The sequence below is a fragment of the Rutidosis leptorrhynchoides genome, chromosome 1 (genome assembly GCF_046630445.1).
Source record: "Rutidosis leptorrhynchoides isolate AG116_Rl617_1_P2 chromosome 1, CSIRO_AGI_Rlap_v1, whole genome shotgun sequence".
NCBI lineage: Eukaryota > Viridiplantae > Streptophyta > Magnoliopsida > Asterales > Asteraceae > Rutidosis > Rutidosis leptorrhynchoides.
This window is the reverse complement of record NC_092333.1, coordinates 26,707,684-26,733,799: the sequence shown is the minus strand read 5'-3', so window position 1 is coordinate 26,733,799 and position 26,116 is coordinate 26,707,684. Positions and strand designations below refer to the sequence as shown.

Genomic DNA, 26,116 nt, shown 5'->3' with positions numbered 1-26,116 from the left:
ATATGAGTTATAGCTGGTTTGCTAGCTAGTAAACCAAACTCATCAATAACCTCAAGGCAATATTTTCTTTGAGATAGAATAAATAAATCATAATGCTCAAGTAATTCAATACATAGAAAATATTTTAGTTGCCCCAAGTCCTTTATTTTGAATTTTGTTTTTAAAAAACTTTTGCAATTTTCAACACAGTCATTAGAACTTCGAGTTATGATTATATCATCAACAAGTATAGACAATTAGTATCATCACACTTAGTGAACAAGGAATAGTCACTTACATTTTGCACAAAACCATATTCAAACAAAGCATCACAAAAATTTTCATTCCATTTTCTAGGAGCTTGCTTCAAACCATATAATGACTTAACAAGTTTACATACTCTTATATCATATTTATCAAAGTAACCATAGGTAAAGATATATAAACTTCAGTTAAATCACCATATAAGAAAGCATTATTAATATCAATTTGACATAAAGTCCAATCATTTTGCATTGCAACAGTAATAATAACTCTAACAATAACCATTTTCACCACTAGAGAGAAAGTTTCATCAAAATCAATACATTCTTTTTGATTGTAACCTTTTGCTACAAGTCTAGCCTTATATCTATCAATATCACCTGTAGACTTATACTTAATTCTATAGACTCATTTACAACCTATAGGCTTTCTACCAAACAGGTAAGTCTGTAATTATCTAGGTGTTATTTCTATTTAAAGCTTTCATTTCCTCATTCATGACTTCCACCCATTTTGTATCTTGGAAAGCTTTCTTATAAGATTTAAGTTCATGCCCTTTGTTTAAACAAGTAACAAAACAATAGTTTTCTGAGCCTAATTTTTAATAATTCAAGTATTTATTTATATCATATTTAACATTACTAGTAAAGATAAAATCTTTATATTTTGATGGTAAATTAACTTGTCTACTTGACCTTTTTAAAATCTGCTCAAGACTATTATGTGTTACTGCTTCAGTTTCAAGAGTGCCCTCAGGGACAGATTCTGTCACAATACATTCAGCGGAAGTTGCAGGTACACCATCACCAAGGGTAACCTGTTAGAGGTAATACTTGGTGAGGCATGATTGCCTTCATCCTCAGTATTGTCTTTCCATTCATCATTGGGACTTACATTATTTTTATCACAAATAATTTTAGTTTTATGAAAATCACAGTCAAAAGAATAAAAAAAGTTAACAATATTTAAATCTTCTTTATTAAAAACAGCTTTGTAAACAGAATCAAGTTTGAAAGGGAATATATGTTCATAAAATTTTACATCCCCTGAAAAAATGAAACTTTTATCTTCAAGAGAAAACAGTTTGTACTCTTTTTTGTAACTTGAATAACCCAAAAAAAACACAACCTGCTAGAAAATTTATCTTGATTGTTTAAAACAGTAGCAAAATAAAGAGATCCAAATGTTTTTAAGTGGGAGAGATTTGGACTTTTATTAAATATCAACTCATACGGACACTTTCGAGATAGAACAGAAGATGGAAACCTGTTTACGAGATAAGTAGCAGTTAGTACACACTCAGACCACAAATAAAAAGGAATTCCACCTTGAAACATTAAAGCCCTAGCAACATTTAATAAATGCATATGTTTTCTTTCAGCAATACCATTTTGCCAGGGTGTATATGCACAAGAAGTCTGATGAACAATACTTTTTGTTTTAACAAACTGACCCATTTTATTCTTTAAGAATTCAGTACCATTGTCACTTCTAATAGTTTTTATTTTTATATCAAATTGATTTGAAAGTAAATAATAAAAACTTTCAAAGTTATCAAACACATCTTCTTTAGTTTTTAGTAAACTAGCTTATAACCCGCGAATTCGCGAGATTACACCAAAAAAACTTTTATAATAAGTCTAAAATATGTAATGGAAGGGCTTATAGCCTAGTGTTGCATTGATAATGCCAATAGAATAGAATATAATATACATAATAAAGTAACATTCAAAACAAACCTAGGAATGTAGTAATCAAGATAGCTTTAGACACAAATGAATTAACCTACATGGTCATGATGGAAGCGTTGGCACACTTTGAATCTTCAGACAGTAGTAACCACATATCATTCATAAGTTCCTTATTTATTCTACAATGAAGGATATAATATACGCACACAAGCGACACTTATTAATGCTACTCCATGGGCTTCAAGATTAAAATCTTAAGTGATCACATTCTCCAAATTTACTTTTCCATGGTAGTTTCATTACCTAATTTTCAACTTCAAATCCAGCAACCAAGGCCACTGCCCACTGATAGTTTCCTTGTTCCCTCTCTAACATGCCCTGATAAATACATAAGTGAGTAGAAAAACTTATCTACAAATAATAAATATTGACAGTCTAAAAGAAAATTAAATAAAAACCAGTTATCCCATTATGAGCACAATCTTGTTCACAATATAAGCCAAATACATAAATGTGCACTGAAGAGTAAATAGGCACACCTTAAATATGCTTTGCATCAAATTTTCATCAGAATCGAAAAAATCAGCTACTTGGCACATACCTTCTAAGAATACAACTACCAGTTAACCCGGTTTTTGATATCCCCATAATCATTATATTATAAAAACACTAAATCAGTAATCATAGTTGGCACACTGGTCGTTTATTTGATTTTTCAAAAAATATATGTAATACATAACTATTTCAGCGCAGCAAGATAATGGCAACTTTGACCTATATCCCGACCCGGCCACTTTGCCACCTCCAATGGCATTTTAAAGGATATCGGAGGTTTGTATGGCGTACATGTGCATGTCAAATGCATAATATGTACAAATTCATGATATCTATAAAAATGATATATTAGTATCGTACAACAACATTAATATAGTCATTTAATAATCGTAATAACTGAAAGCGTCAAAAAGGTGAAATGGGTATAATCCCAATTGGGTATGTTCAAAAAGGTAAAATGGGTATATTCCTAAAGCGTCATTTAATAACGTAATAACCGAAAGAGTCGTTCAATAAGAAATAGCCAAAAGTTGGGGTTTATGGTGTTCATGGTTTTATCGAATTTATTACGAATAATTATTATTGTCAACCATCTGTGACAATTTAAGCCAAAAAAGTAAATAAAATGTGTCAATAGCTTCCACAACCACGCTTGAAATAAGATACAAGCCATAAGTTAAAAAATCAGAAAATTTGCAAAGGATTTCATGTTAGAAGCAAAAACGTACAGCTTAAAAGACAATTACACATGTTTAAGCAACTTACTGAACCGGTTGAGTATTCTGAACGGGTTGAGTATTCTTGCAAGCGTATCCCATCATCTTTATTGTTCGGTAAATGATCAACAATTGTACTGGGTCGACATTTGGTTCTAGCATTGGGCCTTTATACCCGACCTATACATTGAAACTGGTTTCAAAAACACCTGTTTTATCCTTATAACGCGACCCGCGCAATTTCCCATCCTCCAAAGCAATAGGTTTACAGTTGTTAAATGCCTGCAAAAAAGTAAAAGAAGGAAGTAAAATGGTCTATCCTTGGTAACACCTATTTTATCCTTGTTACTTACAATGTTCTTAATTTTTATGTTTTTTGTCCTGTTCTATCCACACGTTTTTTATCTGCTTCCTTATCACATGCTTATTTTTAAGTAGCACTTCATGCTTCATAGCTACTTTAGTTAGTTCTAGCAATATCAACCCATTCTTTGATTTGATATTGTGCCATAAAATGTAAAATAATTAATAAAAAGGAAAAGAATACGTTGACTAAAAATGATACAACATATTGTGCTCAGTTAACTTTTTTTTTTTTTTTTTTTTATCAATTAACAATATTACATAGGTTTGGTCAATAATATATGTGGTCTTCATAGCTTTTATCACACCAACGGAAAGGGAGAGTAATTAAGCAAATTACCATAAGTGAGCAATTCTGTGGCCCATTACCTACTCCAGCCAATTTTAAGAGAGTGGAAGTCTGATGTTAAAAGGGATACTTCAATTACTCATTGTTACATGCATAATAATTAAGGACGGTGTAAGCATTTGCAATTCCAATTCTAGAACACTATATATGTAAAAGAGTTCCACGATAGATTCAACTTAACATATGCTTTTAAACCTTATCATCATCAAACTATAGTACATAATATAACAACTCACACATGGATCATTTTTAGAGTAACAAAGTGAATTACCTTGAAGAGGACCCTGAATGTTTGAATGTGTGCGAACAAAGTCTCCCGTCATACGATTTAAAGTGAAAGCATTATGGCACCGGAACCGACACTTGTGCACTGTATGCTACTCTTTTGAATAAAGAAAATAGATTTGTGAATCCAGCTTACTGCCTCTGGCTCTGTGTATTAAACTCAGCAACACATATAAGTAATATAAATATTAAATCTACCAAATCCTAAAATAATTTGAATTCGTGAAAAGCATAAAGCCCTAAAAAGACAACAAAATTAATTGAATCTACAATCAATTTATGAATTTTAAAAAACTCCTCAAATCTCTTCGTATGATTCATAATATGAATTAAGAGTAAAGAAATGAATTAAGAGATCTTTAAATCCCATGAAATATAAACGTACCCACTTGAAATTCATCTACAATTAGAATTAAAAACGATTCTTTGAATCAGGAAATTCGATATTAAAGATCGTATATACCATGCTTGTAGAATTCTTGAAATTGGAAGATTCAAAGCTCTATATGAAGATATCGCTTCCCGATTCCTCTCATCAAAATTGAAAGAGTGTTCCGTTTTTTAGGAAGTAACCTACCCCGTATTCTCATCATGCACGGTTGATTTGGAGGGTAGTTTAGTAAACAAATAAAAGAAAGGGAGGAGAGATACAAATGTTGAGTGATCTTTGAAATCAATGGTTGTTATTGTAAGATGATATTTAATTCAATGGTTGATTTTGTGCCATCTAAGCCTTTTGAATACATGATTAGCTAAAGTTAGCTTTGTTATTATATATAATGTATATGTATATATGTCCACACAGCTCTTGAGTAATCATCAACAATAGTTAAAAAATATTTATGTTCATCTTTACTTTTAACCTCGTAAGGACCCGTGTGTCTAAATGTATGATTTCACCAATTTTTTTAGTTTTAGTTTTATGGTCACTTAAAGGAAAAAAGTTCTCTAGTTTGCTTAGCATGATGAAATATGTCACAACGATCACTATTGTTAATTTTATTAAAACCAAGATGATCTCCTAAAACAGACAATACTTGATTTGCAGGATGACCAAGTCTATAATGCCAAATTTTTTGTTTAGATATATTATGCACAGATGTATTATAACTAATCTGCTTACCATTCAAACAATCATAAAAGAAAAATAAAGACAATCACTTTCACTGCCAGTCCCCATCAACCTTTTTTTTAATCAAGCCATGTATATAACATTTTTAACATCAAAACTTACAACAAGATTACTATCTTTGATAAGTTTATTTACAGAAAGCAGACTAACACAGTACTGAGGTATAAGTGTATAACAAGCACATCATGCAATTCTATTTTATCAGAAAGTTTCATATTTCCCATTTGTAAAACTTTGCCACAGTACCATTAGGGTGATTAACAGTCAAATTTAAATCACTCACATCAATAACATCATTAAGTTTATGAGAATTTGAAACCATGTGCTAGTTAGCCCCAGAGTCAATGATCCAACCTTTTGACAAAGGTTGATTCATATGAAAACAATTTGAAGAGAAAAATTTATTAAAGTTGGAATTAAAAAACACATTGTTGTTTTGAAAAATATCTGCCATATTGGCATTGGTATGATGGGACACAAGTTTATCATCAACAAGACTCAACAACTTTATAATCTGTTCATTAGTCAGCTGAACAGAAGAACTACATTCATTGTTGTCAGAAACACAATTATTGCTATTAAATCTAGCAGCACCTTGATTAAATGATTTTTTATATAGCCCGGAGGATATCCTATTATCTCATAACAATTATCAATAGTGTGACCAAGCATATTACATTTTGTGCACTTTAGAGGTGGGTTTCTATATTTTTTCTTGTTATTAGTAGTATTATTATTATTAACAAAATTAACAGTTTTAGCATTAAAATCAGAAGACTGTTTTATTAACATATGAACTAGATTAAGTATGCATTATGTAGACTCATCCCTAGAAATAATATAAAATGCAGTTTTAACATAAGGAACAGGATCAGAAGTAAGAATTTGACTCCTAATAGGTACATAAACATCATCAAGACCCATTAAAAACTGCATAAGCTTTAGAAATTGATCATGTTCTTGAAATGATTTATTAGCAGACACAATATCATCAATTTTAATCATATCATCAAATTGTCTCCACATAGCATTCAAGTTATGATAATAATCAGGTAATGGTTGACCAGATTGACTACATGAATTAAATTTTTGATATAGATTAAATGTAACAGAAGCATCTACTTTGTCATAGGTTTCTTTTAGCTCACTCCAAATAGATTCAGCAGTTTTACAGAAAAATTGACCATTATACACATCTTCAGATAGTGACATTAAAATCCAAGTAAAAACCATAGAATTACATCTATCTCATTGTCCTAATAACACTTCATCATCTTCATACCATATAACACATGTACCATCAATGAAACCTAGTTTGTTTTTAGTTCGTAATGCAAGTTTCATGGCACATGACCACACATTATAGTTTTCTGTTCCTTTTAGTTTTTGTGTGATTAAAGAGGCACCAGAAGTGTCAATTGGATGCAGATATAAAGGATCATTAAATTCAAGTTTACTAATCTTAGTAATACCAACAGAACTAACAGAACTATCATCAGACATGATTAAAGTAACAGGAGAATATCAAATAACAACCAAATAGAAACAATAAACACACAATATTAAGCAAATTTAGATAAACAGTAAACAAATAATCATGCAGTTATTCAAATAGCACATAAAACCGTAACAAATCCACCGTTCAGACACCTGTAAGGAAAGAAAAACAAACCATAATGGATTGGCTACTAGCCAGGAAACCTGTAAAGATGATTAACAGTAATATTGGTCAAGATCAATCTACGCTTGATCAGGTTTTCATAGATCTCAAAGGATCTAGATCAGGAGTTAGGCGTAGAGATCTAGTCAGGGTAAAAGAAAACAAATCAAAGCACGAATAAACACGAGACTCCCCTTTGAAGACAAATTTGCAGCGGAAGAACAAGAAGATCAAAGACGAACAAACCCTAATTTACCAAATTAGGGTTTCTCACTGAGAATCTTCAGATTAGTCAGCAAAATTGACCCAAAAACAGAATCCACAAGTCTTTGTCGAACCTAAACACAGTAACAGCCGTTAAACTTTCAACCGATCTTGAAAGAAACAAACGAAGAACAAAAACCCTAATTTTCAGATCTGAAAAATTAGGAATCAAACAAACACCGGATCGAACAATATCAAGCATTGCCGCTCTGATACCATGAAGAAATACATCAAGAACACAAAAGTATAAACCTTCAATCACAGAAGGTTAAATTCTGCAATCATAGGAGATCAAACTATGAACCAAAATTAATACAAATAGAAACAATAAACCAGTATTCAATCACCAGATTCAGAATATCCTCACAAGTTCATCAAAGATCATGAACTTATCACTCAAAACAAGAACAGATCAAAACCTTAAATTTGAGAGAGAATCGATGATGAATCAGGAAAACAAATGAATCATATAAATTAAAAGAAATAAATTATATATATATATATATATATATATATATATATATATATATATATATATATATATATATATATATATATATATATATATAACTTAAAGAAATTGCATTGAGGTCCTCCAAGTCAAGTCTTCAATTCCAGCTGAAGCACATAAGTTTTCCTTTTCAAGCTTTTGCCCCAAAATCAACTTTGACATAAAGACTGCAAGGCCCCTGCACATTACTTAACCCAGAAATAAATAAAAGACTTAACAAAAAAAAACATGTTTAGTTTGTTATCATATAGTTTTAATATCTCTAATGCATATTTAGTGGTGTATGAATAATTTCTAGTGGTGTACGAATCACTCCCTTACTAGTAACCATTTTATTTGCGTCGAAGCAGCTTGACCCTTATCACATCATTGCTTATGCACGGATTCACAATCATACCCCGTCAATTTTGGTAGCCATTGCGTCGAAGTAAGTACTTCAAACCAACGTTGTCAATCTTTATAGAATATATGCTTGTCAAGTAGTGAAGTTACCAAGCCACCGTTCCATTACCAATGCTAAGAACTCATTTTGTTGTAATACTACCACACATAATCTCACTCCGAATGCACTTGTTTCGATTACGAATCACTTATCAAACTGAAGTAATTGTAACATTGGTGAAAGTTTCGTCTCAACAAGTCAAAGGAATTGCACTAGGCAGAAATAAAACTAACTTTGAAATGTTATTGGTTACCTGATAGGTGATTGCTTACCCACCCGTTGTGTCACCCTCAACCGGCTGCGTCACCTCCTCTCATTGTGTCATCCCTCCACCCAATGCGCCACCCAATCAACCCATTGCTTCACGCCCTCCACCTATTGCGTCACCTCATTTACGCGATGTATCACGCACTCCACCCGTTGCATCACCCATTCATCCCCCGCATCTCCCTCTCCATTGGTTGCGTCGCACCCTCTAACCGAAATGCCACATCATCTACCTGTTTTGGCATTCCATCCATCTGCTGCTTCATCCCCTCCACCCACAGCTCCAACTGTTACATCACCTCCTCTACCATGTTTGTGGCGAGTCACCTTCTATATAGGTGTTATTGTGAAATCTGCAAAACCAACCGTTACATTTCATTATAACATTGTTAGCCTATTGTAAATACTCGGTTACTAACCTTGATGATACAAGCTTCTTTGGAGCATGAGTGGTAAAGATAGATGGCTTTACGCATGTTCCGTTGCAACTTGCAACTATTCATAATAAGCATTATTTATTGCCCCAATCTTAACAAATAAATATATTAAATAGTTGGTTACTATATTGTTTAACCGGAATTAAATAACTTCCTCGCTTGGGGCAACCACAAATGCTAATTATGAATAGGTGCAATGAACCACTCATGTATCATAGAAGTCTGTCTCACCAACCGACTATCTACACCAAGCTAACAATATCAAAATGAAATATAACTATGATTTTTGCAAATTTCGCAATGACACCTGGAGGAACTGACACATTAAACCTAGTACAGTAGGTGACGCAACAAGTGGATTAGTGGGTGGAGGAGACAACAAAGCAGATGGATGTTTGGACGTAACAGGTAGATGAGGTTACGCATCGGGTGGATAGGGGTGATGCAACGAGTGTAGGGGTGAGCATGGTAGGGTGACGCAACAAGGGTGGGGGTGATACAACGGGAGGATGAGGTAGCGCAGCGAGTGGAAGGTGTGACGCAATGAATGGATGAGGAGACACGGCGAGTGGAGAGGGTGACACATCAGGTAGAAGGGATGCGCGACGGGTCGATGTGATGAGAGGCTCGTCCAAAATTTGACTTTTGATGAATGGTTTTTCTTCACAGCTCACGACCTTATGAATGATTTTAACTAGTCAATTAGTCAGAATTTTAGCAAAAATCGTGTACAGAGCTCCAAAATGGCAGATAGGATGGAATTCTCTAACATGGTGGCGGTTAGTTACTTTCGGTATAAGTGTAATGAACAAGGAATTATCACAAGGACGCATGTGCCCCGTCTACACAAAGTTAGAAGCAAACGAGTAGAAGTCCCATACAGCTTCCTTTTAACTTGTCAAAAGTTAAAGATTGTTTTAGTTAGACACGATCACCAGCAGAAAGGGGAGAGCCGCACCACTAACGGTGAGAAGATAATGTTGTCGAACCTTGTTTGAAATTTTTCTTTGAAAAAAAAAACGGAACTTGCAATGGGTCAGAAATCCAAGAACCACCAACAAGGACGCTATGAAGAGAAAGTTGTGGATGATTCTTATGAAGATTATGAAAGTAGCCCGTGTTCTTATCAACTTCACGGTCGCACTTAACCCGGAATTTTTGAAAATGTCCAATTCTCGATAATTAGAAAGAAAGAACTTCCCGGTAGTTGTATTTTTTTGACATTGGGGACCGATTAATAGTATAGATTAAGAAAATATGAATCCGTTTATTTCAATGTTAGCAAATACTCCCACTTGTGCAAAAACTGTTTTGGACTGACAAGAAAAAGAACTATAGTCACGACTATTAGAAGAACCGTGTTCCTGTACCGTGAAGAACACAACTCCATGTGTGTGTGCGAAACTCAAACTAAAACTATTTAAGTTCCATTTGGTTCTCGGTTATAAAGTTTTGAAAGAAATTGCTTATCAGAGAACCAGTTTAATCAAAAATATGTTATTTTTAAAAGTTATAGAAAGCTTTTTTATATGAACGTTTTTTCAAATTACTCTGTATCAAGTTTAATGCATTTGTTAGGTTTACAATTCCTAACCAATCCAGAAATCTTCATACTAAAATTGCAAGAAAGTATCTACAAATATTGGCGATCTACCTCAAATTATGGTTGTGAGATATCTGCAGCAGGATTGTAACAGAAAATTCAAATCCCTGAAGAAAAAAAAAATATGTTCAACTTAGAAAGAGAATACTTAGCGAAATTAAATGAATTTTCATAATATATACCTGGAATTTAATTAATTGGAACAACAACGGGACCCCCAATTTACGTTATTACTAAATAGTAAATACCCGTTTATCAGGTCTATTGATTCATCTATATAAAACAAGAAGTTGGGACGGTTGTTGAACGAAAGTACGTTGTACCTGGAATTCAGAGACGGTTGTTGGGACGAAGGTACATTGTCAGTTTGACTAGTCATGTAGACAAGTAAGTAGCAACAAACTCCATCAACACCATCAACACAACACCAAATCCATTTGTCCGGTATAGTTGTGGGCCTATTTTTTCACATTCAAAATCACTTGTCGTCCAAGCCTAATTGGGTTGTGAAGTGGATCCGAGTAGAGGTGCAAATGGGCCGGTTATCACTCATTCCGGATAAAAAACCGATTAAAAGCTTGTTTCCATTAAAACCAGTTTCGATAATTTCGGTTTTTTCAGAATCAATTTATTTCGGGTTTAAGTGAAAGGAACTTTTATCGGTTTTGAAGCGGTTTTACCTATTCGGGTTTTTTTCCACATCCCACTTCGGTATAACGTATAATGTATAACCGAACTGTTGTGATTTAGCGCACTTTCAAGACCCCGAGAAATTAATAGAACAATTAAGCAATAAATAAAGACACAAGGATTTACGTGGTTCGGCGTGAGGCCTAGTCCACGGGCGGAAGCAGAGATGAATTTTACTAGCAAATATGGTAAACCCGAGGTTACAATGTATCACTCAATCTAGGCTCCGAAAATACTAACAAAGTATTTGGACTACTCACTAGATTATTACACTTCCCTCGTAACTCACTCGTATAGAATTTTATTTAACAATTCTATAATCTCTCTATTTTCTACAATACTTCTCACAAGAGTGTTATAGACTCTTTCAAGTATTATGTAACTTGAGATGAGATTTAAGATGTGAAGAATGGGATGCCTAAATGAAGTTCCAAGCATTGCCTTTTATAGTTGAAATGAGCCATATGAATGCATGTGTGAATTCAAGACATTTCATGGCCAACCTTGAATAATCCCATGTGTTGAATGCATATTTCAACAACCACCCATGTGATCCATCTAGATGTGTTAGGTGGCCTAACTCACAATCCAAATTGGAATTGAGTCACATTAGTCCAACAAATCTCCACCTTGACGAACATTTCATTCCTTTGCTATCTTTTCTCAATCTCCGCTTCCCGTTAGCCCTCCCGGGCTCATCACTTTCTTCGAACACCAACCAAGTCCAAACAGTGTTCGAACTTGTTTGTAGTAACGGGCTTAGTCAACATATATGCCGGATTATCTGCCGTGCAAATCTTCTTGACAATTATAACTCCTTTTGATATGACTTCTCGAATAAAGTGATACCGTACATCAATGTGTTTGGTTCTCTCATGATACACTTGGTTTTTAGTCAAATGTATGGCACTCTGGCTATCACAGTGCACTACAGTTTCGTCCTGTTGCAAACCCAGATCACCAACCAAACCCCTCAGCCACTTTGCTTCTTTCACACCCTCAGTCAGAGCCATGTATTCCGCTTCAGTTGTCGACAAAGCAACCGTCGATTGTAATGTTGCTTTCCAACTAATAGCACATCTTCCGAGAGTAAAAACATACCCCGTCTGAGACCTTCTCTGATCCAAATCACCAGCATAGTCTGAATCAACGTATCCGGTAACATTAGTATTACCACCGCTATCAAATACTAAGCCAATATCTGTTGTCCCTCTGAGGTACCGTAGAATCCATTGCACCGCCTTCCAATGAGCTTTCCCTGGACAATCCATATATCTACTCACCACGCTTACCGCCTGTGCAATATCCGGTCTAGTACATACCATAGCATACATGATGCTACCCACAGCACTAGCATATGGAACATGTGACATATGCTCCACCTCCTCCTCAGTTTCCGGTGATAACGCCGATGAAAGTTTGAAATGTGCAGCAAGTGGAGTACTAACCGGTTTGGAGTTATCCATCCCAAAATGTTGAAGAACCTTCTCAATATATTTCTTTTGTGACAAATACAATTTTCCTTCACGTCTATCTCTGATAATCTCCATTCCCAATATCTTCTTAGCTGCACCCAAATCTTTCATCTCAAACTCACTTTTGAGTTGAGATTTTAACTGATCGATCTCAGACATGTTTTTCGAAGCAATCAACATATCATCCACATATAACAGCAAATAAACGTACGAGCCATCTGGAAGCTTCTTGTGATATACACAACTATCATAATCACTCCGCGAGTAACATTTACTAGTCATGAATACGTCAAACCGCTTATACCATTGTCGAGGTGATTGCTTCAAGCCATATAATGACTTTTTCAGCAAACAAGCATAATCTTCCTTTCCTTTGACCACAAATCCCTCTGGCTGGTGCATAAAGATCCATTCCTCCAACTCACCATGTAAGAATGCTGTCTTGACATCTAGTTGCTGCAGCTCCATATCAAGTAAAGCAACCATGGCAAGTAACACGCGAATAGATGTATGCTTTACGACCGGTGAGAAAACTTCATTAAAGTTAACTCCCTCTCTCTGAGTAAAGCCTTTTGCTACACGGCGTGCTTTGAACCTTTCATCTTCTACACCCGGAATTCCATCCTTCTTTTTGAAGATCCATTTGCATCCAACAATCTTCTGACCTTTTGGCGGTTTCACCAGCTCCCATGTATGATTGTTATAAAGAGACTCCATCTCTTTATTCATAGCTACAGACCACTTTGTAGATTCTGGGCCACTTATAGCTTCACGATATGTAGCAGGTTCTTGGACCTCTATATCTTCTGCCATACTCAGGGCATAAGCTACCAAATCTGCATGCCCGAACCATTGTGGTGGTTTTATTGCTCGTCGTTCTCTATCTCTTGCTAGATTATAATTCTGTAGATCATGTTGTTCATCTGACTGATCTTCTGGTGTCATTTGATCAACACCAGAGTCATGTACATCTTCTACAACGGGCTCGACAGGAGTATCTTGTACTACTCCTTGTGAAACTTCTATTTCTTGCTCCACCTGCTCTTCAACTTCACGATCTTTTCCAGCAACTACTTGTTCCTCCTCTGTCTTTTTCAACATAGCAGACTCATCAAATGTCACATCCCTGCTGATGAGAAATAGGGATGATTTACCATCAGGGCACCACAATCTATAACCCTTCACCCCATCTGCATACCCTAGAAATGAAATGTCCCGTTCTTATTGATTAAAAACGTTCCATATTAATTGATTTCGTTGCGAGGTTTTGACCTCTATATGAGACGTTTTTCAAAGACTGCATTCATTTTAAAACAAACCATAACCTTTATTTCATCAATAAAGGTTTAAAAAGCTTTACGTAGATTATCAAATAATGATAATCTAAAATATCCTGTTTACACACGACCATTACATAATGGTTTACAATACAAATATGTTACAACAAAATAAGTTTCTTGAATGCAGTTTTTACACAATATCATACAAGCATGGACTCCAAATCTTGTCCTTATTTTAGTATGCAACAGCGGAAGCTCTTAATAATCACCTGAGAATAAACATGCTTAAAACGTCAACAAAAATGTTGGTGAGTTATAGGTTTAACCTATATATATCAAATCATAATAATAGACCACAAGATTTCATATTTCAATACACATCCCATACATAGAGATAAAAATCATTCATATGGTGAACACCTGGTAACCGACATTAACAAGATGCATATATAAGAATATCCCCATCATTCCGGGACACCCTTCGGATATGATATAAATTTTTAAGTACTAAAGCATCCGGTACTTTGGATGGGGTTTGTTAGGCTCAATAGATCTATCTTTAGGATTCGCGTCAATTAGGGTGTCTATTCCCTAATTCTTAGATTACCAGACTTAATAAAAAGGGGCATATTCGATTTCGATAATTCAACCATAGAATGTAGTTTCACGTACTTGTGTCTATTTTGTAAATCATTTATAAAACCTGCATGTATTCTCATCCCAAAAATATTAGATTTTAAAAGTGGGACTATAACTCACTTTCACAGATTTTTACTTCGTCGGGAAGTAAGACTTGGCCACTGGTTGATTCACGAACCTATAACAATATATACATATATATCAAAGTATGTTCAAAATATATTTGCAACACTTTTAATATATTTTGATGTTTTAAGTTTATTAAGTCAGCTGTCCTCGTTAGTAACCTACAACTAGTTGTCCACAGTTAGATGTACAGAAATAAATCGATAAATATTATCTTGAATCAATCCACGACCCAGTGTATACGTATCTCAGTATTGATCACAACTCAAACTATATATATTTTGGAATCAACCTCAACCCTGTATAGCTAACTCCAACATTCACATATAGAGTGTCTATGGTTGTTCCGAAATATATATAGATGTGTCGACATGATAGGTCGAAACATTGTATACGTGTCTATGGTATCTCAAGATTACATAATATACAATACAAGTTGGTTAAGTTATGGTTGGAATAGATTTGTTACCAATTTTCACGTAGCTAAAATGAGAAAAATTATCCAATCTTGTTTTACCCATAACTTCTTCATTTTAAATCCGTTTTGAGTGAATCAAATTGCTATGGTTTCATATTGAACTCTATTTTATGAATCTAAATAGAAAAAGTATAGGTTTATAGTCGGAAAAATAAGTTACAAGTCGTTTTTGTAAAGGTAGTCATTTCAGTCGAAAGAACGACGTCTAGATGACCATTTTAGAAAACATACTTCCACTTTGAGTTTAACCATAATTTTTGGATATAGTTTCATGTTCATAATAAAAATCATTTTCTCAGAATAACAACTTTTAAATCAAAGTTTATCATAGTTTTTAATTAACTAACCCAAAACAGCCCGCGGTGTTACTACGACGGCGTAAATCCTGTTTTACGGTGTTTTTCGTATTTCCTGGTTTTAAATCATTAAGTTAGCATATCATATAGATATAGAACATGTGTTTAGTTGATTTTAAAAGTCAAGTTAGAAGGATTAACTTTTGTTTGCGAACAAGTTTAGAATTAACTAAACTATGTTCTAGTGATTACAAGTTTAAACCTTCGAATAAGATAGCTTTATATGTATGAATCGAATGATGTTATGAACATCATTACTACCTTAAGTTCCTTGGATAAACCTACTAGAAAATAGAAAAATGGATCTAGCTTCAATGGATCCTTGGATGGCTCGAAGTTCTTGAAGCAGAATCATGACACGAAAACAAGTTCAAGTAAGATCATCACTTGAAATAAGATTGTTATAGTTATAGAAATTGAACCAAAGTTTGAATATGATTATTACCTTGTATTAGAATGATAACCTACTGTAAGAAACAAAGATTTCTTGAGGTTGGATGATCACCTTACAAGATTGGAAGTGAGCTAGCAAACTTGAAAGTATTCTTGATTTTATGAAACTAGAACTTTTGGAATTTATGAAGAACACTTAGAACTTGAAGATAGAACTTGAGAGAGATCAATTAGATGAAGAAAATTGAAGAATGAAAGTGTTTGTAGGTGTTTTTGGTCGTTGGTGTATGGATTAGATATAAAGGATATGTAATTTTGTTTTCATGTAAATAAGTCATGAATGATTACTCATATTTTTGTAATTTTATGAGATATTTCATGCTAGTTGCCAAATGATGGTTCCCACATGTGTTAGGTGACTCACATGGGCTGCTAAGAGCTAATCATTGGAGTGTATATACCAATAGTACATACATCTAAAAGCTGTGTATTGTACGAGTACGAATACGGGTGCATACGAGTAGAATTGTTGATGAAACTGAACGAGGATGTAATTGTAAGCATTTTTGTTAAGTAGAAGTATTTTGATAAGTGTATTGAAGTCTTTCAAAAGTGTATGAATACATATTAAAACACTACATGTATATACATATTAAATGAGTCGTTAAGTCATCGTTAGTCGTTACATGTAAATGTTGTTTTGAAACCTTTAGGTTAACGATCTTGTTAAATGTTGTTAACCCAATGTTTATAATATCAAATGAGATTTTAAATTATTATATTATCATGATATTATCATGTATGAATATCTCTTAATATGATATATATACATTAAATGTCTTTACAACGATAATCGTTACATATATGTCTCGTTTAAAAATCATTAAGTTAGTAGTCTTGTTTTTACATATGTAGTTCATTGTTAATATACTTAATGATATATTTACTTATCATAGTATCATGTTAACTATATATATATCCATATATATGTCATCATATAGTTTTTACAAGTTTTAACGTTCGTGAATCACCGGTCAACTTGGGTGGTCAATTGTCTATATGAAACATATTTCAATTAATCAAGTCTTAACAAGTTTGATTGCTTAACATGTTGGAAACATTTAATCATGTAAATATCAATCTCAATTAATATATATAAACATGGAAAAGTTCGGGTCACTACAAGAAATATGCATCTCTTAGCCCTCGGCTCAAGTTTACCATCTTTCACATGAGCATAAGCAGGACAACCAAATATCTTCAAATCACTGTAACTTGCAGGGGAACCTGACCATTTCTCCAAAGGAGTTTGACAATCAATTGCCGTTGATGGAGACCGATTTACCAAATAACAAGCTGTGTTGACAGCTTCAGCCCAAAATATATTTGGTAATTTTGCATTTGAGAGCATACACCTCGCTCGCTCAAGGAGCGTTTTATTCATCCGTTCTGCAATGCCATTCTGTTGTGGTGTAAACCGCACTGTGTGGTGTCTCACAATGCCTTCGTTCTTACAGAACTCATTGAATTCGCCTTTGCAGAATTCCAGTCCATTGTCAGTTCTCAAGCGCTTAATGAACTTTCCAGTCTGCTTCTCTATCATCATCTTCCATTGCTTGAAATTGACAAAGACTTCATCCTTACGTTTAAGGATATAAACCCATACTCTTCTCGAATAGTCATCAATAAAGGTTAACATGTATCTCGCACCACCTTTTGAAGGAACAGGAGATGGACCCCAAAGATCTGAATGGATATAATCCAAAGTACCTTTCGTCCTGTGAACGGCTGTGCCAAACTTTATTCAGCTCTATTTTCCGAATACACAATGCTCGCAGAATTCCAATTTTCCGATATTCTGACCGCACAACAAACCTCGTTTACTAAGCTCCATCATTCCTCTCTCGCTCATGTGCCCAAGGCACATGTGCCATAACTTGGTGGTATCTACATCTTTAGCCGATGAAGAAACTCCAGACGCACCAGTAACCGTGCTACCTTTTAACAGGTAAAGGCCGTTACACCTTTCACCTTTCATCACGACAAGTGCACCTCTAGAGACTTTTAGTACTCCACCTCGGGCTCGATAATCGCAGCCGATGGAGTCCAGCGTACCCAAGGAAATAAGATTCTTCTTCAATTCTGGAACATGCCTGACATCTGTCAACGTCCTCACCGTGCCATCATACATCTTGATTTGGATCGTTCCTATGCCAACAACCTTACAAGCTACATCGTTTCCCATAAGGACTTTACCACCATTTATTTGTTGATAGGTAGTAAACCATTCCCTAATAGGACACATATGATAAGAACAACCCGAGTCAAGAATCCACTCATTACTTGAGAGGCCATCGGTAACACTAAGAACATTTGCACCATCAGAATCATTTTCTGCAACCGCGGCAACTTTATCGGCTCCCGCTGCATTCCAAGTCTCTCTTTTTCCTTTTAAGTCTGGACAGTCTCTACGCATGTGACCTTCCTTGTGACAATTGTAACACTTGATCTTTCTAGATCTTGGTTTCGATCTAGAACGACCTTTGTTGTTACTACTTGATGCTCTATCGTTACGTCTTCCTCTTGCCACCAAACCTTCTGCACTCTCTTCCAGATAATCCGCCGAGGATTTCTTCCTTAACTCGCTAGAGTTCAAGGTAGATTTGACATCCTCCATGGAAATAGTTTTTCTACTATATAGTAGAGTTGTAACCAAATGCTCGTACGATTTTGGCAAGGAACATAAGAAAATTAATGATTGATCTTCATCATCAATTTTCACACCAATATTATTCAAGTCCAAAATTATTTTATTGAACTCATCGATGTGATCATTTAGTGAACCTTCTTTCATCCGAAGAGTATACAACCGTTGTTTCATATACAACCGGTTCGTGAGACTCTTAATCATATATAGAGTTTCTAGCTGTTTCCAAAGTCCAGCCGGTGTGGTTTCTGCCGCAACTTCTCTAAGCACACAATCGGCAAGATTTAGAATAATCATGCCGTGTGCCTTTTTCAGAAGTTCATCCTTCTCTTCATCTGTCAACTTTTCGGGTAGATGTTCTCTCCCTTTCAAAGCTAACAAATAACCTCGTTGGCTCAGTAGAGCCCGCATCTTCATTCGCCAAAGACCAAAATCGTTCTGACCATTAAATTACTCTACGTCGGACCTTATTATCGTCATCTTGTATATTTAATCACAGCTATATCTCTGATACCAGTTTGTTGTGATTTAGCGCACTTTCAAGACCCCGAGAAATTAATAGAACAATTAAGCAATAAATAAAGACACAAGGATTTACGTGGTTCGGCGTGAGGCCTAGTCCACGGGCGGAAGCAGAGATGGATTTTACTAGCAAATATGGCAAACCCGAGGTTACAATGTATCACTCAATCTAGGCTCCGAAAATACTAACAAAGTATTTGGACCACTCACTAGATTATTACACTTCCCTCGTAACTCACTCGTATAGAATTTTATTTAACAATTCTATACTCTCTCTATTTTCTACAATACTTCTCACAAGAGTGTTATAGACTCTTTCAAGTATTATGTAACTTGAGATGGGATTTAAGATGTGAAGAATGGGATGCCTAAATGAAGTTCCAAGCATTGCCTTTTATAGTTGAAATGAGCCATATGAATGCATGTGTGAATTCAAGACATTTCATGGCCAACCTTGAATAATCCCATGTGTTGAATGCATATTTCAACAACCACCCATGTGATCCATCTAGATGTGTTAGGTGGCCTAACTCACAATCCAAATTGGAATTGAGTCAAATTAGTCCAACACGAACTTTTTAAAAATACAATTAATTTAAAATTAGCTAAATACTCCATTCATCCCATAATAAGTGTGATATTTTGACTTTTTAAAATTTTTTCTTTTCAACTTTGACTTCGAATATCTTTATTTGTGTTATATAATAGACTGGAATCGGATGTAACTACATAAATTACTAATTGTCCAATATCTGGCTTAGTTATAAAGCATTATTTTTGCTGGTCTTTCTGACTTGGTCATGGATCGGCATCTCCATTGGCCTCAAGAATTGGATTTATAATTTTTACAATATTGGAAATATTGTTATTTTTGTTCGTATGATTTATACGTCGTCGTTATTGCTATTCTGATCATGGGAGGCCATTTAATACATATTTTGGTAGTTGTGATATATGTATTGTTGATGGGCAAGGGTTTGCTATTAATGGAAGAGGGATAATGAAAAGCTGATGTATATGTTTGACTTTCTGTGGTCAAACTGAAAAAAACCTAATAATATGAATTCCTGAAAATTGGGTGAATGTCATATGGATATGAGGATATCCTTTGGCTTGAAGGTTCTTTGTACTATTTGGATGATTATTCCAACATTTCGGATGCTTTTAGTTGGGAAAATGGTAAATTTGTTTGTAGAAATTGGGTCAGATTGACTATTGACCAAAGTGATACTACTAGTAATGTGGTGTGGGACTGAACTTCATGGTTGACTTTTGTCAATAAAATATTTAAATTGGTCTTACTTTTGGGATGTTCATGGAATAATGGATTAAATGAAGTATCATATCCGCAAGAATGCCAAGAAAAGGATTTTGATGGAGGTACTCTACTTGTGATTTGAACCGAATGTTGGGAATATAGCTTCGATGTAAAAGATACTGTATTACAGTATAAATTATATTTTGACTTTTAGAAGTCAAAGTTTAATTTTGGTATACATTTGTGTGGCTAATAATAGAGACAAAAAGTGTTATGGAAGAGGTTTGTAGATATCAGTGTTACGTTACATGGTTTTGTTAGAGTTTTTTAGTTATGTTATTATTGTAAAAAAGGTTGGGATGTACACTAATAACTAATTCTTCTTTGACTATGTTCATCATAATTTGTACATATTGGTTTTTATCCTAACATATTTTTCCGGTTACAATTAGCTATATTATCTAAGAAAATAGAATAAGTTTGAAGAAAACATGGTGTCCTAAAATCGAAATTAGTGAATGGTGAAGCCCAGCCCAAATTTAAATATGAATACAACATAATACATCTTGAATAAAGAAAATTGTGTGTAAAGTGCAAACAAGCTCGTGATATTTGGCTTCGGATAATCAGATGGTGGAATGCTGGCACCTGTTCAGTCAGCTCACTTGGTGAAGTTTTTGAGCTCGAAAACACCCATCGGGGTCATAAATTATGAAAAGACTTAATTACATAAATGGTCACTGTGGTTTGTCAAATCTTGCAATTTTAGTCACTATGGTTATTTTTTTGCAAGTTTAGTCACCGGGGTTTCAAAATCTTGCAAAATTGGTCACTCCGTGTAACAGACGTAAATTTCATCAGTTGAACGTCAGTCACGTGCAAAGCATGTGAGGGTAATTTAGTTATTTTACCACTTCCTTTGTCACTTTCCCTTTCCATTTTATCAAACACAATCAAACAAAGAACTGCATAGGAACTTGTATTTCTCTTGGATTTTTTCTTCCACTATGTCAGTTTATGCAACAAAACTATCCTGACAAAATGGGTCCACTCTATAATAACAAATCCATTTTATCACCAAGATAAATCAAATGCACCATATAAATAGTTATCTGTAAAAAAGAATTCAGAACCAAAAAAGAAATCAACAATCAACGTAGCAAAAATCAATTTTAGAACCAAATAAACAAACACACAAATCGGGCAAACCAACCCACTTTGATAGTTTCTTCTGTAACACTACTGGATGAAGAAACACACAAAACCTTGAATAAAAAATCACATGTTCATCTTTTGAACCCAAGATTAATTATTTTCTTTCTTTCTTCTTTATTAGTTTGTACTAAATTAAATCGAAGACGGTTTGATCGATGTGTTTCCGGTGGTAGATTATATTTCTGTCGAAGATGATGGAGAGGACGACGGAGACGGTGGTGGTGGCCACCGGAAACCCACGAGACGGTGGTCAATGAAATCGAATCAAGATGTGAATCGAAAATCGAATCCAGATGTAAGAAATAGATCCAAGATGTAAAAACAGATTGATTCCAGATCTGGAGTGATGGTTGTGATGTCGACGAATAGAACCGCCAAGAAAATTGAAAATCGAAATCGAAGATGTAAATCGATATCGATATTATCACCAAATTGATAAACTTGTAGGTATCAATTTGAAAACCAAATCCAATTTTTCTATGTTGCTGGTGGTGGTGACTGGTCAACGACTGGTGCATCTAATTTTGTTGTGTTGCTATTCTTCTATTCAGTGTCGATCGAGGTTCTTAGGTCAACTCCAAACCTTACCCATCTTGTTCTTGGTTGGATATATAAAGACTTGTATAATGATGTGTAATGAAATTGGCTTTGGGTATATAAAGATTTGTGATGAAGTTGTCTAATAATACTAAGATTTGTGATTCTAATTTAGTTTTAGTTTTAGGGTTTGTAGTGGGTATTGATTTGAGCAGAAGGTAGAAGGTAGCAAGATAAGAAGATAAAAAAGAGAGAAAAGTAGAAGGACCAAAGTACCCTTACATGCATGTCACGTGACTAACAACTAACGGAGAAAATTAACGTTTGTCAAACGGAGTGACTAAACGTGTAATATTTTGAAACTACAGTGACTAAAATTGTATAAAAAAACTATAGTGACTAAAGTTGCAATATTTGACAAACCACAGTGACTAGTGACTATCCGTGTAATTAAGTGTTATGAAAACAAAATCTTGCAGGCAATGGACCATATTGAATAGTGTTCGGTTTTTGCTTGTATTATATGTACGGAGTGATCTGTTTGGATTATTAATAAAATAAAATATTACTTTATGTTCAAAAGAAAATTACATCTTGAATAGTGTTGGGCGTGGGCTAGGGCTATTGTTTGTGTTTTTGTTTTTTTTACATATCCAAAACATCTTGTAACAGCTCATTTAAGAGTGGGGGGTGGGGAACTCGTTTGATATTTAAAAATTAATTTTTTATGTACAAGACGTCTGCACCTTAATGTCTTATTATACATAACGATTATTTAAAAAAGTGACACTTATAAAATTGTACAATTATAACCACAACTCGTTACAAAAATCTTTAAAAAAAAGGCACACTATCTATCTATCTATATACCCCATGACTGTATGTACAATATTTAAAACATTATGTACAATCTTATGGTAAAACATCTCATGACCATATGTATAATATTTAAAACATTATATACAACTTTATGATAAAACACCCACATGACCATATTTACAAACTTTAAAACAAATTGTACAAACTTCTACAGATTACCCAATGAACACATTTACAAATTTTAAAACATATTGTACCACTTTATATAATAATTGTATTTTAATTTTCCAAAATTTTTTTCAAAAAACATTTATTATTACCAATAATTATTACTAAAATTATAAATACTCAACTTTGAGCGAACTTTATTATTATTATTATTATTTATTTTAATTATAATAATTATAATTATAATTATCATATTACCAATATTCAAATATGAATTCAATTTACGAGATTAACAACGTTACATACGTATGCGAAAATACATGTATCTATATATTTGTAAAGCAACGACAAGTTTCGTAGTCTAATCCATGGTTCTACGGGTCATTAAAATAAATGACTTTAACATTTACATTCACTTAATACCTGAAACATGTCATTAAATTGTTTCGTTTAAACAAACCCGTGATTCCACGGGTCATTTCACTAGTATTAAATATAACCTAACTTTTGGGTAGAGACACTTAAAATCTATTCATATATCTTACTTCGTTTACGTGATCTTCTTGTAGACATAAATAAGGATTTTAGAACAAACGTAGACTCAATAAAGGTGGAAATCACTAGAACAAACTTTGACAAATAAACACTAACTTTTGGGATCGAAGAATCAAATCTACAAGAGATTAGATCGACACCTAGAGTTATTATTCGTGTTGAGTATGTTTTGGGATGATTATTGTGACAGCTAGGGTTAATATATAGTGTGTAACATAAGTACATAACAATGAAATCCGCAACCGGTATATATAGATCTGCAGTGACCCTCGAATCGTCGATAGACAAACAAGGACTGTCGATCGACTGTCTCTCACAGTCGATTGATTGTCTCAACAGTCAACAACAGATGTTTACAATAATTGACTTACATATAAACGAAACACAATTAATATCCAACATTTAAAGTACAATTGAAATAATGTCTTGTAACGACCCAACCCGTATTTAAACCGGCCCGTAATTTTTTTTCTTTAATACATTAATATTTAGGTCCCAATTATGTTTCCAAAACATCTTTAACACAAATGATAAGTTCAATAAACTTTTAAAACATTTAATACATAGTTTAAATATCCGAACGGGCAACACGACCCGATTATTTTAATTTTCAACAAAACCGAGCATGGTGATTGGGGATACGCTACCCAATCCTAATCCATCCAAAAGCATGTCCTCTAAAGCAAACTACGCAAGTCCACTAGTTCCCACGCTTACCCGAGCCACCGCCTCCAAGCCAATCTATAAAAATGTAAACAACGAGAGGGTAAGCTAACGCTTAGTGAGTGAGAATATACTACATACATATATATGCATAAAATGGACATGCCACACAAGTAATCAAATAACGCATACCGGAGCATCCAAGCATAAAGGCAAGCTAAGCTAAGCATACCATACGATCACTAAGCAACAACCTAAAATAACAACAAATATAAGTTCACCAACGATGATATAAACAACGCCAATAAGCTACACCCGGAGGGTTAGCTACATCACAACAATACGACAATATATATATAACAATATATAAACGCCCAAGGTTAACCCCTTAACCAAATACCGAAACCAACTACCAAATACCAAAATGAAGATTGGCCGAACTACACGAGCCTTAGTAAATCCGCATCCACACGAGACTACTATCTTCAATAACACAACAACATCGAGGTTGGCCGAACTACACGAGCCTTAGTAATCCGCAACCACACCAGATCACTACCTCAATAAGATGGCCGAATTACACGCGTCATCGTGAATCCGCATCCACACGTGACTCACTTCTCACAACTAACCCACGTCATCGGGATTATACAAATCCACATCATCGGGGTTACTCAACCACATTTCAAATACCAAATCTCACGCCATCGGGATTATCCACATCACAAGACCATGTGATATCGTACACACAAAATGTGCACATCGCCAAAGGTGGTCAACCAAAACGCACAACCGTGCCAATTGGACCCATACTCAAGTCCATCAAATCCACCTATATGTGAAGTGAGCTCTATATCCGAGAATCACTTCACCCGACCCGCACCCATCCTACACATACATATGCACATAGGATATTAACACTCACATTGAAGTCTTAATGGATGCCAAACCAAAATCCGAAATCGCCAATTGAAAGTACCTAATCCATTCATCACATAACAAGTAACACAATTAGGGTGGATATACGAATCAACCCAAATTGACAACTAGCGCAATTTCGACCCAAATGCACTTTCAAGCACAAACCGCGCCAAAACTAGCCAATAATCACTAACACAAGTGAGAATGGTCCTAATACACCGATTGAACCCGAACGCAAGTGTTAAACACTTGTCTTACCCAATTTGACACCAAAACCCTAATTTTGACCCATGAAAGTCAACATCTCACCATTTGCTAGTTTAGACTTTAAATCGCCATTAACACAAGTTTATACTACCACTTAACTCATTTTAAGTTTATAAACTCAACTAAATCGACAATCGAGCATAAACATCATAAAACCCTAATTTTGACTCTATTCAAAATTAGTCAACCAATCGAGCCCAAAAGGCTTCCAACACCTCAATAATCACTAAATACTAGTGATTACACCCGTTTACAAGTCTTACAAGCTTACACTTGCTCACCAAACCCAAAACCCGCCAACATCAACAATAAGCCCGAATCTTGGTGTTAATCTTCAATTAACAACTAATGGGGTTCCAATTATGAACATACAATCAAAAGCCCTAAATTTAAATTATGAATACAAAAACAAAATTCGGAGTTAGAGCTTACCACTAATATCACCTTGTAGCTAAGAACGAGGAGAAAAAACTTGTCTCTTACGCTTTCGATCGAATCCCGCTTCTTCCTTTCCAAAAATCCCTTTGAA

The 26,116-nt window shown here is 34.5% G+C and overlaps 1 protein-coding gene and 1 long non-coding RNA gene across 3 annotated transcripts; both read right to left on the bottom strand.

Annotated features, from left to right (window-relative positions):
- Nucleotides 1–1,923: 1,923 nt before the first annotated feature.
- Nucleotides 1,924–4,734, bottom strand: LOC139857968 (uncharacterized). Of its 2 annotated transcripts, XR_011762770.1 has the most exons (4): nucleotides 4,666–4,734; nucleotides 4,189–4,349; nucleotides 3,255–3,487; nucleotides 1,924–2,312 (listed from the first exon to the last, which is right to left on the bottom strand). It is a non-coding gene; the product is annotated as an uncharacterized lncRNA (long non-coding RNA). The 2 variants fall into 2 exon arrangements; XR_011762766.1 differs by lacking the exon at nucleotides 4,666–4,734 and having other exon boundaries at nucleotides 4,189–4,516.
- A 1,413-nt stretch (nucleotides 4,735–6,147) lies between these two features.
- LOC139849869 (uncharacterized) lies at nucleotides 6,148–6,837 on the bottom strand. Its single transcript, XM_071839503.1, has 2 exons — nucleotides 6,633–6,837; nucleotides 6,148–6,530 (listed from the first exon to the last, which is right to left on the bottom strand). The coding sequence occupies exons 1-2, from the start codon at nucleotides 6,835–6,837 to the stop codon at nucleotides 6,148–6,150; spliced, it is 588 nt and encodes a 195-aa protein (XP_071695604.1).
- Between the last annotated feature and the right edge of the window lie 19,279 nt (nucleotides 6,838–26,116).

What these genes read in the sequence shown, in the direction of transcription:
- LOC139849869 (XM_071839503.1), bottom strand. Translation starts at nt 6,837, where the DNA reads ATGTCTGATGATAGTTCTGTTAGTTCTGTTGGTATTACTAAGATTAGT. An exon ending in CAAACTAGGTTTCATTGATG is followed by an intron (nt 6,531 to 6,632) that starts GTACATGTGTTA and finishes CACTATCTGAAG; the next exon opens with ATGTGTATAATGGTCAATTT.